The sequence below is a fragment of the Centruroides vittatus genome, unplaced genomic scaffold (assembly GCF_030686945.1).
Source record: "Centruroides vittatus isolate TY-2023 unplaced genomic scaffold, ASM3068694v2 contig_1057, whole genome shotgun sequence".
NCBI lineage: Eukaryota > Metazoa > Arthropoda > Arachnida > Scorpiones > Buthidae > Centruroides > Centruroides vittatus.
In genome coordinates, this window is record NW_027120684.1 from 499,870 (window position 1) to 512,716 (window position 12,847).

The 12,847-nt window shown below is 28.6% G+C and overlaps 1 protein-coding gene across 1 annotated transcript in view; it reads right to left on the reverse strand.

The window, feature by feature from the left end:
* Positions 1-12,847, reverse strand: part of Spf30 (Splicing factor 30) — a 41,430-nt gene that overhangs the window by 1,138 nt on the left and 27,445 nt on the right. The window contains exon 6 of the mRNA XM_067267059.1: positions 9,247-9,373. Coding sequence (XP_067123160.1) covers positions 9,247-9,373 — 127 coding nt within the window. The remainder of the gene's footprint in view (positions 1-9,246; positions 9,374-12,847) is intronic.

Sequence of the window (12,847 nt, forward strand, 5' to 3'; positions counted from 1 at the left end):
TGAACTTTAGCAATGAACAGTTATTTATGATTAAATTTTGTAGCTATTATTAAAAAGTTTTCTCTCGCTTTGATATTATGAACTAACAAGGATTTAGTTTTGAACTATCACAGATTGGCATATTGTACAGAAATATGTAAAATGCCATGTAACTGATGGAATTTATATTGCTGTTTGCTTAATAATCTGTATGCGTAGCCATATTTTATTTTTGTTTACCTGCAGTTAATTATTATTATTAATAAACAGCATGTCTTCCATGAGAACCTCACAGGTTGCCCAATAAGTTTTATAAAAAGGTAAAGCCAAATTCCTTGAAATGTAGCCCAAATTATTTTTAATGTGGCACAAAGTATAATTTGTCACAAATATAGTAGCCTAGAGACCTACAAATATCACAATCTGCTACTTTTAAGCCCAATCTTGCAATCTCAAAAACCAGCCATATTTTATGAAATAGGAAAAGAAGGCTATTCCATGGGTAAAGTGACACTATAAAAGCTAAACCATATTGTCCAAGAACAACTGTAGATCGAAGTGCCTCTATGCTGTAAACGAACAAGTAACACACACATCACAGTAGCCATATTGCAAACTAACCAAATTCTTTAACATGTAAATCTCTTGTCTTGGCCAGGGATATACAGCTATGAACTAACAAGATTTCCTGTACTAATTTATCTTGTATTACTAATTACCTGTAATGGAACTGTAAATTTTTACAAAACATTAAATTCATGAGTGGATTGGATTACACTATTTACTGATATTGAAGTTTCCTAAAAATGATATTTCTATTAAAAACTTACTATCACTATTTGGGACTTGCATAAACAGATTCTATTGTTGGCAGTGATTAAATTTATTTACATCATTGCAGTCAGTACAACCAGAATATTTTCACTGTTATTTAAAAGCCTTGGATGAGTAACTTTTCATATACCAGTAATCAGCATCATAAAACAATGCAAAAACACAAAAATGCTACACCAAGTGGATTCTACTAAAGCTTTATGTAGTTTGTATTTGGTAAATTAAATAAGAATTTTTGATTTGATTCATTTTATGTGCATGATTTTCCTTCATGTGTAATTAATTATATTTATTGATCAGTTTATCTGAATATAATATTAATAAGTTTTGTGTCTTTATCTAGGAAAATGATTTTTTTGGGGTTTTTTAAAAAATTGCTATTACATCAATTTACTTAATTTAAAAGCATGAGGATTTTTATTTTTTTAAATAAAATTCCACAAATATATTTGAGAGTTATGATCATCAATTTTGAAAGACCACTAAGAAAATTATACAGAAAAAGATAAATACTGTAAATCGTTTTTCCCGAAACACGAAAAACTGTAATCAAAAGATTTATAAAAAAAATTTTAGCTTAGTTTTTATCTACTAAAACCGACGAATAATTTCAAGAATTATTGAGTTCTTTCAAAATTTAATCTCAACCTTTTAACAGTTACCTCCCGTTTCCTTTCTGCATATCTTCGTATTTTTTCATTGAACATTGGAAATTTATATCAGTTTGGACAAAATGGCAGCCTCTCCATTCTTTGCCATTAGGTTTGCTGAAATAATATTCCAAATTCCTTAAATCAATTCATCGAAAGCTTGTTATAATACATACTGGTATATTATTGAGAGTTGTGAAGATAAACAATATATAATGAACACAAATCATTTAGTACAACAGAGTGAATTTGGATTAAAGTTATTTCAAGACTTGTTAACAAATTATTTTAACATTAATTTTTTAAAACACAAATGCTACATAAGAAATCTTTTATGTAATATGCACTGCACTGCTGTTTTATAAATCTATATCTAGAAAGTTATCCACAAATATAAAAATGATGATGATATCAAATTCAAGTTTGAAAAATAAAAATAATTAATCACTATTTTTTGTCAATCAAAATACAATATGTTAAATGCATTATTATTTGGTCAACATTTGGCTAAGAAATTGAATTGTTTTGAAATTTCCAAGCATTTTGCCAAATGAATTGAAATAATTTAACTTTAACACGTTAACTGCCACCTGTAATATGATATTTACTGGCCACAATGAGAAAATTTGATATTAAATATTTTATTATAATGTAAATAGAAGGGTCGTTATATAACAGTCAGTACAGTGAAGATGTTAAAAATATATATGACTGCGAGTCATCATTCATATATTATTTCGCACGTATATGCTTTGATTTTTGTTTTGTAATATTATTTACTTTATATGTAATAAAACTAGTTTTCAATATTTTCTCCTTTTTTTTTAACTATTCACTATTAAAAAAAACACTATCATTAGTGCTTTTTAAATAGTGAATAACATTAATAAAAAACACTATGACCACCGGCCGTCAAACCACTTCATGAGGCCATATGACGGCCGGCGGTCGGAACAAACTTTATAGATGTGCGCGAGAGGCCACCGCTATGATGCAAAATGTCTTACGTAGCCAGGATAATTTAACCTTGAGTGAAACTACATTGATTATAGCGATGTCGGGCAGTTGGCGTGTTAGATGACAATTAACGTGTTGATGCTAATAATATTAGATACTTTAAAACAACAACTGTGAAATTTCAGCAGGATTCAATTTAATAAAACTAATGATTACAATATGGTCAAAAACATCTTTGGACAGATTACTTTCATTAAATTGAATCTTGTTGCTTGTGTTTATCTAAGTCAAACTTGGACAAGCTATTGTTATTAAATTATTTCAGAAATTAATAATTTTTATTTTGTCTTTGGGAATTTCTTGAGGCCAATATAAATAACTACATTATTAATAAAACAGACAAATTTAAGACAACCCTTGATTTAATTATATTAAACAAATGAAAACTTGCATTTTGTTATTAATTATTATAGTTAATTGACAGCATATATTATTTTAAATATTGGATTTTCTTAGAAACTAATTAAAATTTTAAATTAATATTTTAGTCAAAGAAACAATTAATGGAAAAAGATTTTCTGTTGATATCTTAATTTAACAGATTTACACTGGATAGTTCTCCAATTTACTTGTCAGTGCACTAACTGAATTAGTGACAATGACAAGATACTTTTGTGTGCTCTTTTTAGCATAATCTGTGCTGCTATGCTAAATATAATTGATTTGAAAGGATAAATTGCAGCATTCAAGTTTTCTGAATTATGCACAACTATTTAAAATTAAAATATAATTATTTTCTATTTGCCTGCAATTTTTTTACTCTTTAAACCAAATCTACAATAGAAAACTAGTTACAATTAATAATTATTCAGCTGTAACATGATTAAGAGCTTACATCAATTAAATTGTCAGAAACATTTGACTAATTTGAAATAAACATAAATTTCAATCACTCAGTATTTTTTTTTCCCCAAAATAATTTCTCTCAATATTCATATGGGCTTAAAAAACCCCATAAAAATGAGTTCAAAAGAGATTCATCAGCTTCATAGGCAAAGAAGAATATGAACATTGTCTATGGAAATGATATATAATGATAGTTTGCTAAATTTTGTTAGAAAAATCTGAGGTCAGTTTTCACATTCTAGGAGACAGATAAACTGACAAGAATGATCTTCAAAATTAGTTGAAAACAATTCCAAGTTGACAGCTTGATAAATTACACATCCAATCAATATAACTCATACAACAATCATATGTCTTTAAGGTTAGTGAAATTCCAAAACATGCTCAATGAATTCCGCATGATCAGACTAGTGCATCATTATTTCTTGAAAGAAATATCACTATAAACAACCCACTGTTCATCACTAGTGATATTCAGTTTAAGAGGCAATGGTTAAAATACAATGAAAAATCTGTGCTGGCACCAAAACAAGGCTTACACCCTAAAAAGGAAATCCTTTACATTCCACCAAACAAAGCATGTCTATCACAAGATTTCAAATTCTGATGATTATCTGAATGATAATAATTCAGATTCTTAAGAGATGAAATTATTTCATCTCTTGAGAGCTGCATTGATCAATTAAAAAGGAATGTTACTTGTGTATGATAATGCAAGACCATATACACATATACCAAAACAAACCTAAGAAAAAAAATTCCCACATTTGGAAATTTTGCCTCACATACATTAGAATGAATGTGAGAATAGAATGATTCTCCTGATCCTGTTACACTGGATTATTAGCTTTTCAAGTTCTTATCTAAGTGGTGTTGTAAGAAAAGGTACAATACTGATAAAGAGCTAAAAATTAGATAATGGTTTTAGGTTTAGAAACAAAAATTAATTATAATTATATTATATGCATAAGGCATTAATTCCATTTTGTAGGCAAGTTATTTATAATCAAAAGAGACTAAATATTATCTTATTGTCAATTTATGTAATAGAATATATAACACCTTCTGACACAAATGATGAAAAGGAACAAGTCAAAGTTTTAAATCACAATTTCAATCCGTTATTATGTCATTTATTAATAAATATTTGTTCTAAGAGATATATCAAACAGCAATGCATATGAGTGGAAAAATTGTAATAGGTGTTAATGAGAAACTCGATTATCTGACAAATGAAGGTTAAAAAAAGCTGACTTAATGAACTAATCGTTAATGCTGAATGTCACCTTAATTTTGCCACTTGCATGCATAAATTTTACTTTTTATGCTGGCATATTTTCATGTATACAAAGTATCCAAAAAGAGTAATAGAAAAATGAGAGAGATTTATTAAAATGCCATAAAAAAAAGCTAAAAAAAAAGAGGGTTTATATAAAGGTCATTTTAAGAAACTAAGATGTAAACAGAGCCTGAAATTTTCTGTTGTTCAGACTGTTTGACCAAAAAAAATTATTGGACAAATTGTTCACAGCATGTCATATACTGTATATTGAATCTGAAATTAAAAATGCTTCAATTAATAAAACAGGAAGAAAACTACAAGCAAGATTTAAAGGATATCAAGCAAATGTAAAACCTCAAATTTTATATATAGTGAAATGTCAAAACTCCAGATTAAGCCATCATCAAATGAATATTAATTATTTCAATGGTAACTTCTTGTTAATGTTCTATCATTATTCAGAATTTGACATTTTTTTTAAAATTAAAAAATTAATTATTCTGTAAATTATATTCTGAGTCTGAACCTTTTAACTATTCCTACATTTTTTGTGAAATACTAGCTTGAACATTAATCAATTCAAGTTTAAATATTCTATTAGTGTAATCAAACATTCAGTTCAAATGCAACCAACAACTTAGAAACACACAGAAGACCAATATGCATTTCAAACAACAAAAAAATAAGGTCGTCATCCTCAACTGGTTTTTAATTCTACAACTCTCAACTGACAACACCATTAAAAATTTTTTTTACAATATTACATGAAAACCTGATTGTAAAAATGGGAGAATATATTTTAATGTTATAATAAAAAATATGACTAAAATACCTAAGATTAACATATATAAACTATATCCTACATACAATTTTCAACAAAATGCATTTCTTTTTTTTGAAAACCAAATTCTATCAGAATATCCTTTCTTATAAGCAGTAAAAATGGATACTCAGAAAGAGCCTCCCTCCAGTAAGCACACATTGCAACCATGTTAAAAAATTAATGTTTTAAAAATGTCTCTACAGTTGTAAATAGTAGTACTATATATAAGGGTTGTTTGGAAAGCTTGGTAAATTTCCAAGCAATGGCAGCACTGTTGGCAGGCATCATTCTTCAACAATCTCTGATAAAGTTTCAGCCAGATGCAACATGTAATTAATATTTGACAGCCATGTGAAGAAGTGATTGCCATGCAGATCAAAGCAGAGATAGATGAAGTTCATGGAGACTGTGTATCAGTGTTGAAAACTATTTATTTCTGTATAAATGAGTTTAAATATGGTTGTACTGTACATGCACAGAAGATGCATGTTGGACATAACAAGCATAACTTATCTGAACCAGTTTAAACTGGTTATTAGCCAGATTGATCTGTTACATTCATACCTATCACATATCTGACAACTGGATATGTAGGAAACAGGCCTAAGAGATTGCTTGTTTATGTTAAAATTTTAAAATGGTTTTTTACTTATAAAAGGATTATTTGAAAGAATGGTTAAAAAGCAAGTTAAAATTGATTCTTTTCCAAAAAAAAGAAAGATGCTTATTTCTTAACATTGTACAAACTGTACAGCCCTCAATGGAGACTATCACTTTTGCAGCCAACAAAATGGTCTTCTTTGTTACATTTTCACCCAACTGAAAACAGTAAAGTGGTGAACCCAACTTTCATCCACAGTCCCAAAAGTCCTGCAGATTGTGATTAAACATCACCAAACACTGCATTGAAATGTCCTTTTATGTGCATTTTTGGTCAACAAATCACAGCAACCATCATGCACACAGCTTTTTCATACAGGATAATGTGCATTTGTTCACTTGAGATACCCGAGTTGATGAGTCTCAGCAGTTTTGTGTACTTTCATTCAGCAGTCTTCTATTACCAGGGATTTTTTTTCAATGATATCTTTTGTGGTGGTTTCATATACAGAAGTCATTGTGAAATATCACAATAACTTCTGTAAACCTCAGCATTTTGTCAGTCCATTTTCAGGTGTATAACAATGTCTGACTGCTGAATAAAGATGCGAATACTCTCAAAAGGTCCCATACTTATTGTAATTGGATATCTGATACCAGACAGTCTTATCCAGTATGTGTGAAACAGACCTTAGCATTGAATATGAATGTTTGTACATGTTTGTTTTATGATCACAGTATTTGAGGTATGTTTTATAAATCACAATTTCTTACTGAATATTCATAAAACTTTATGGAATAAAAAATATATACATTTTATTAGTAGCAATGATGAGAGATGATAAAAAAATCCAAAACTATGTTGTCAAAAAGTAAGTCTGTACTTCATAAACTGTAATATCAATTTCTTAAAGTCTGTGATAAGGTCCTGTTTTTTTTTTTTTAATACAATTTTTAAGAAATTTTAAAATAATTATAATAATACCAATACAGATGGTTTGCAAGTACAGTAGAGCATCATTTATCCAAATCAATTGTGGACTGAGGTTGTTTGGATAACCGATTATGTACAAAAAAATATATTAACCTATCCCATGTTGAAATTTTTCTGCGTTGCGTGTCGCTTCGTGTTGAATTTTTGTCGATGTTAAGCCTAATGTAAATTTTTAAAATGATCATGGCTATTGTATCGCTAAAAATTATTTCTTTATTTTTTACAAACAAAATAAATATATTGAAAAATATAAAAACAAAAAAAATTATATTTTGGAAGTTAATCTAGTATCGAAAACATTCGATTCAGCACAACACAGTCTGAGTGGAATGCTTTCGGTTGATTGGCTTTCGGATAAACGACGCTCTACTGTATTGCTTTGGAGTACAACAACAACAGGTACTGCTAGGTTCAAAAGAAAGAAATTTTTTATATAGCTTGTCAACAAAAGATTAGAAACGTATCTTATGAACACACACACAAAATATCTAATACTAAACATACATACATACAATGCCTATGGCAATAATTTAATCATAGAGACAGATTCTGCAGGAATTCCTGCTAATAATCTCATATTAAATTTTTTCCACTGATTACAAACACAAAATATAGTTTACATTTTTTAATGTTCACCTATTAAAAAATGAAAAATGCTTATGTTAAAATAGAATTGGAAAAAAAATTTGTATTACAGTTTGATTCAAAAACTCATTGAAATAGTTTACTTACCATTCTTGAAAGATTTTATCAATAAAGATACTGCATCCAAAATGCTTTAATGTTTATAAATCCCAAATTAATAAATTAAAGTTCACGATCACAAAAATTATCTGCTACTGTTTCTGCACTAATGACAAACAAATTAACAGCAGAAGCATTGTTGCAAATATTCTAATCTTTTAACTACAGACACAACACTACAATTTATGATGACAAATCTCTCAAATTAGAAATAAAAATCAGCTACAAATTGATTAAAATTTCATATATTTCAGAGATGCACAGATCTGTTATAAGTTTTCATTTCATAGCTGAATCAAAACAGAATATGAATTAAGATTACCCCGACTAAGTAAAACTGTCATCATTAAACAAGTTACTATTTTTTATAAAAAAAGATTTTATTCATCCTCTGTAAAAATGCTGAAGAAAACATTAAAATGATTGATATATTTAATGCAACCTTCCACATCAAGTAATATTATTAACAAAAGAAACAATAATTGGCTATGGAAGAGAAACTTAATTTCTAATTAAAAAAAACAACAAACTGACCTTTTTTTTTTAAAAAAAAAGCCTGCATTTTTAAAGACTATCATACAAATTTTAAATTCAAACCTCATAATAATTTATTCATAATTCTAACAAAAGCTAACTAAGCATATATAAAAACCAGTTGATAGCTTCTGCTTTTTAAGAGAATACTTCAAGATTGATGCTGATAGCTATCTAAAATTTTAAGAATTGCAATTATTATTTAATTTAAAAGATAGTCTAATTTAATAATCTCAAAAATTTTATAAAATGCATTGAAGATTTTAAGTTTTTCTTCGAGTATTTTGAAAGTGTTAACCAAATTGTACAAAAATATCAGATATCACAAATATCAAAAATATCACAAAAATATCTTCACATTAAAATGATACAAGCAATTTTTTAATTTTGATTTAGCTTATATTTTTATTTAAAATGTCTCTGAAAATTGTATGTTATGATTTAAAATATTTATTTATGTTATTAATAAACATATATTTTAATCATTTTATAATTAATTATTATAAAACAATGTAATACATTAAAACTAAATCAGAATTTGAATCATTCTTGTAGACAGATATTTTCGTCCATAATATCAACATTAACTTACCTTTAAGCTAACATTATCTTGAATTAGGAAAACCCTACCTATTATTAAATCTAATAATTTTTAATATTAAAAAAATCATAATTTATCTTGAAAATTACAAATAATATAAAAATTATTAAGACTAAAAATCGAAAATATATCTTGGGTTGAATTTTTTCCAATAAAGCCTGGTTTTCTCAATTCTATTTATTTAACTGGAAAAATCAAAATCAATAATATATTATAATGTTTATATCAGAAATTTGAATTTTTTGGTAAGTTTAATGTTTCAAAATACATCATTAATATTTTAAATTTTACTCTATAAATTCTTTATTTCTATATACCTAAATTTATACATTAAAATAATACCTTTGCATTAAATTGTTGCCATTTTGACTTTTCTTTTTCTCTTTCTTCTTCAATTTGTTTCATTCTTTGTGCTTTTTTCTGAGCTTTTTTCTTCTTATATTCTCTTTTCGCTTGTACCATCTGTTTTCTAGAATTATCAAATATATAAATATGAATATACTAAAATAATTTTAAATTATTATAAATAAATCAGTAAGTCATGTCAAAGCATCAAATGCTAATGATTTTAATTAACTTGATTATTTAAGCTATTAACTGTAAATGTAAAAACTCACTACGTTGATATTCACTCAGCTGACTTTCCAGAAAAATGAACATTTTCAGTTTACTTCTAAGACCTATTTCAGGTAAAAATTTCAAACAGATGGAACTTCTAAAAGTTTTGATGTTCTAATATGTCGAATGCAGAAGAACTCACATGTTAATTCAAATTTGTGTGTGAACTCTTCTGCATTCGACATATTAGAACATCAAAACTTTAAAAGTTCCATCTGTTTGAAATTTTCACCTGAAGCAGGGCTTAGTAGTAGACTGAAAATGTTCATTTTTCTGGAAAATAAGCTGGGTGAATATCAAGATAGTGAGTTTTTACATTATAGTATTGCCCAGTTTCTAGAGAAGTTTTATTTTAACTATAAATGTCCTGAAACTGTGGAAATAATTCATATACTAGAAATAGTGAAGCTTCAATTATACAATATTTTTATCAACTACTATAGAAATAATCAAAAAATACAAAATTCAAAACTAATCAAATACCTAATGAAATTGATAAAATTAAACAGGTATTTTTGGAGTTTTATATCCATAAGAACCCAAAGGGGGCTAACTCAAAAATATCTGAATAATTATAAGCATCTTTTATTAAGATATACAAGAAGATTGTATTGCAGATGGTCCAATAAACCAGATTTGCCATCATAAATCTTTTTAAAAACAATGTTGTAAAGTTTGAACAATTTTTATGTACAACTACAAATAAAGGTCATATACAAATGATTTATAACTTGAAGTATGAGATCCTTGATATGGTAACTCCTTAGTTACACTTCAGTCTGTTCCACATATCCCTGCAGGCAGTGGCGTAGCGTAGTGGGGCAGCAAAATTTCACAATAAATAATAATAATGCCTAAATAAGGGGGCGGCAAAATTTTTCTCTGCCCCGGGCGGCTGACACCCACGCTATGCCACTGCCTGCAGGTTAATGCACAATTGCCATCTCTGGCAATTTCCATATTGCTTTACAAAATCACTGCTTGGGAGTATTTTGTACCACTCCTAACAGCCTGATGTAAGGCTTTACTACCTGGACATTGGTAATCATGCACAGGATTCTTCATCTCATGGAAGAGAGCATAGTCACTGAGTGCCATGTTGGAAAAATAGAATAGGTGCAGGAACATGGTGAACCCCAGTGACTGCTACTGTGTGTGGTCTGTTGGCTAGCATATGGTCATGTACACTCAAACCTGTTTTTGTGCTGTCTTTTTTTGTGCAGCATATGAAAATTTCAATCAAATTAGAACATAATTGACTTCTGTAAAATTTTTTAAAACTCTATTGGATGTTTTCTATGACATCAGCAGGTTTTTTTCATTTTTTATTCAGTAAAATTTTTTTCTCATACTTTTTTCCCTGTCCCCTGGTATTTTAATAGCATAAAAATCAGAAATATTGTGTTATATTTGAACAGATACTGTAAGTTAGCTCCCCTCCAGCTTTAGACTGCAGGTGTGAAATTTCCACCTTATTAAATGAAAGAATAACACTTCCTGCAGTTATATTTATCAAATAAAATCATTTTTAACAATTATTTTTTAACTTTTTAATGTTAGATTCATATTTAAGTGGAAATAATTAATTAATATAAAAAATAAAATTCTTAGAGGATTTTCTTTCCCATTAGGGATTGCAGAAAAAGGCCCAAAGAGTTAAAAAAACAATTCCTAGTTATTTCCTACAGTTTTGAGTCATTTTCTACATGAGACTTTTTTTATGCAGTCCCTATTCACCGCATTAAAAAAAAATACTTTTTAATTGTGTTGCGAAAACTATTTTTTATAGCTACTCTTGAAGTTTTGTGCAATTTTTTTTGTGTGTTTTCTTTTATGCGGTCCCACGCAAAAACAGTTTTGAGTGTATTATCATAGAATAGCAACACATTCCATGATAATACATGACCATACTGTTGGATTTTTCACATTGTTCTCAGGGAGGAACAATAGTGGCCACTGTTGTGACAGTGCCTATGTCCATTTCCATAAACATGAAGAATCCTTGCATGGTTACAAATTCCAGATAGTGAAACCTTTTATCAGGCTGTCAGGAGTGGTCACTCTCTGTGGCAACCATTCCACCATCATTATACCCTTGTCAATCAAAAACATTGTTTCAGTCTTTTTCCCAGCGAATTATGCTAAGCAGAATTTATTCAGTATGGGGGCTTCCTTTATGCTTCTATCACTTTGTTGCTTAGTTTTAGTTATGTGGTAATAAATTATTCATAATTTCTAGTCAACCATGCAAAAAAGCACTTCTGGGTCAGTTCACAACACTAGGGTTTCTCATTTCCCGATCTTTTGCTTGTCCTGGGATTCCGGGATAAAAGTGAACTGTTTCCCGGGATAGAATTAATTATTTTTAAGAGCTTGAAATCAAATGATATAATTATTTTTCATTTTTTAAAGTAATCTAATACGTTCTACAACCTCCAAAATCACATTAATAATGCTGTGTAAGATATATATTAAAAATTATCTTTGAATTACGTAGAAATGTTCACTAATAGAAAAATGTATTAAAGTTTGCTGGAAACTGCACACAACAACAACAACAACAACAAAAAAGTAGTGATGTAACGAATAGTATATTCGGCCTCAGCCGAATACCGAATATTCGGCTAGGAGCGTGGCCGAATACCGAATATTCGGCCAGGAGCGTTGCCGAATGGCCGAATATTCGGCCAAACTATTCGGCTTGATTAACGCACGTACGAAAATTGGCACGCAAACCGCATTATGGCAAAGATCGCGCACCGTGCTCTCTATTGGCCCGCTGTCACTACGATTTTTTCTTCCATTAGGTCTAAATTATTTAAATTAATTAATTAAATTATAATTATTAAAAAGTTAATATGAGATGGAGCCTAACATCTACCTCTAGTGACAAATTGGTTTATAATTTATGTAATAGCCGTAAATAGCCCGCTATGATTGGGCAGTTGTTGGTATTTAGATGTAAGTTATAACTTATAAGTTATTTTATTTGCAATCGATCATTTTAACTCTTTAATTAAACACTAAAATTTTGTTTTTACTATGTATTTGTAGACTGAATAGTACCCTAAGGATATACTTTAGTGGTGACATAATATGGTCTAGTTTCTCCCCAGTTGTGGAAAAGTTCAAATATATCGTATAAATATAAAAATATACGCGAATATGAATATAACATAATTAACTAAACAATAACATTAATGCCCGATACATTCTAACCTACACGCCATCAATGCCATAAGATTTCGGGCTAGATAAAGGCTATAATATTATTTAATTACGAAATAATTTAATACTAGAGTTAGATGCTATTTCTTATTAACTT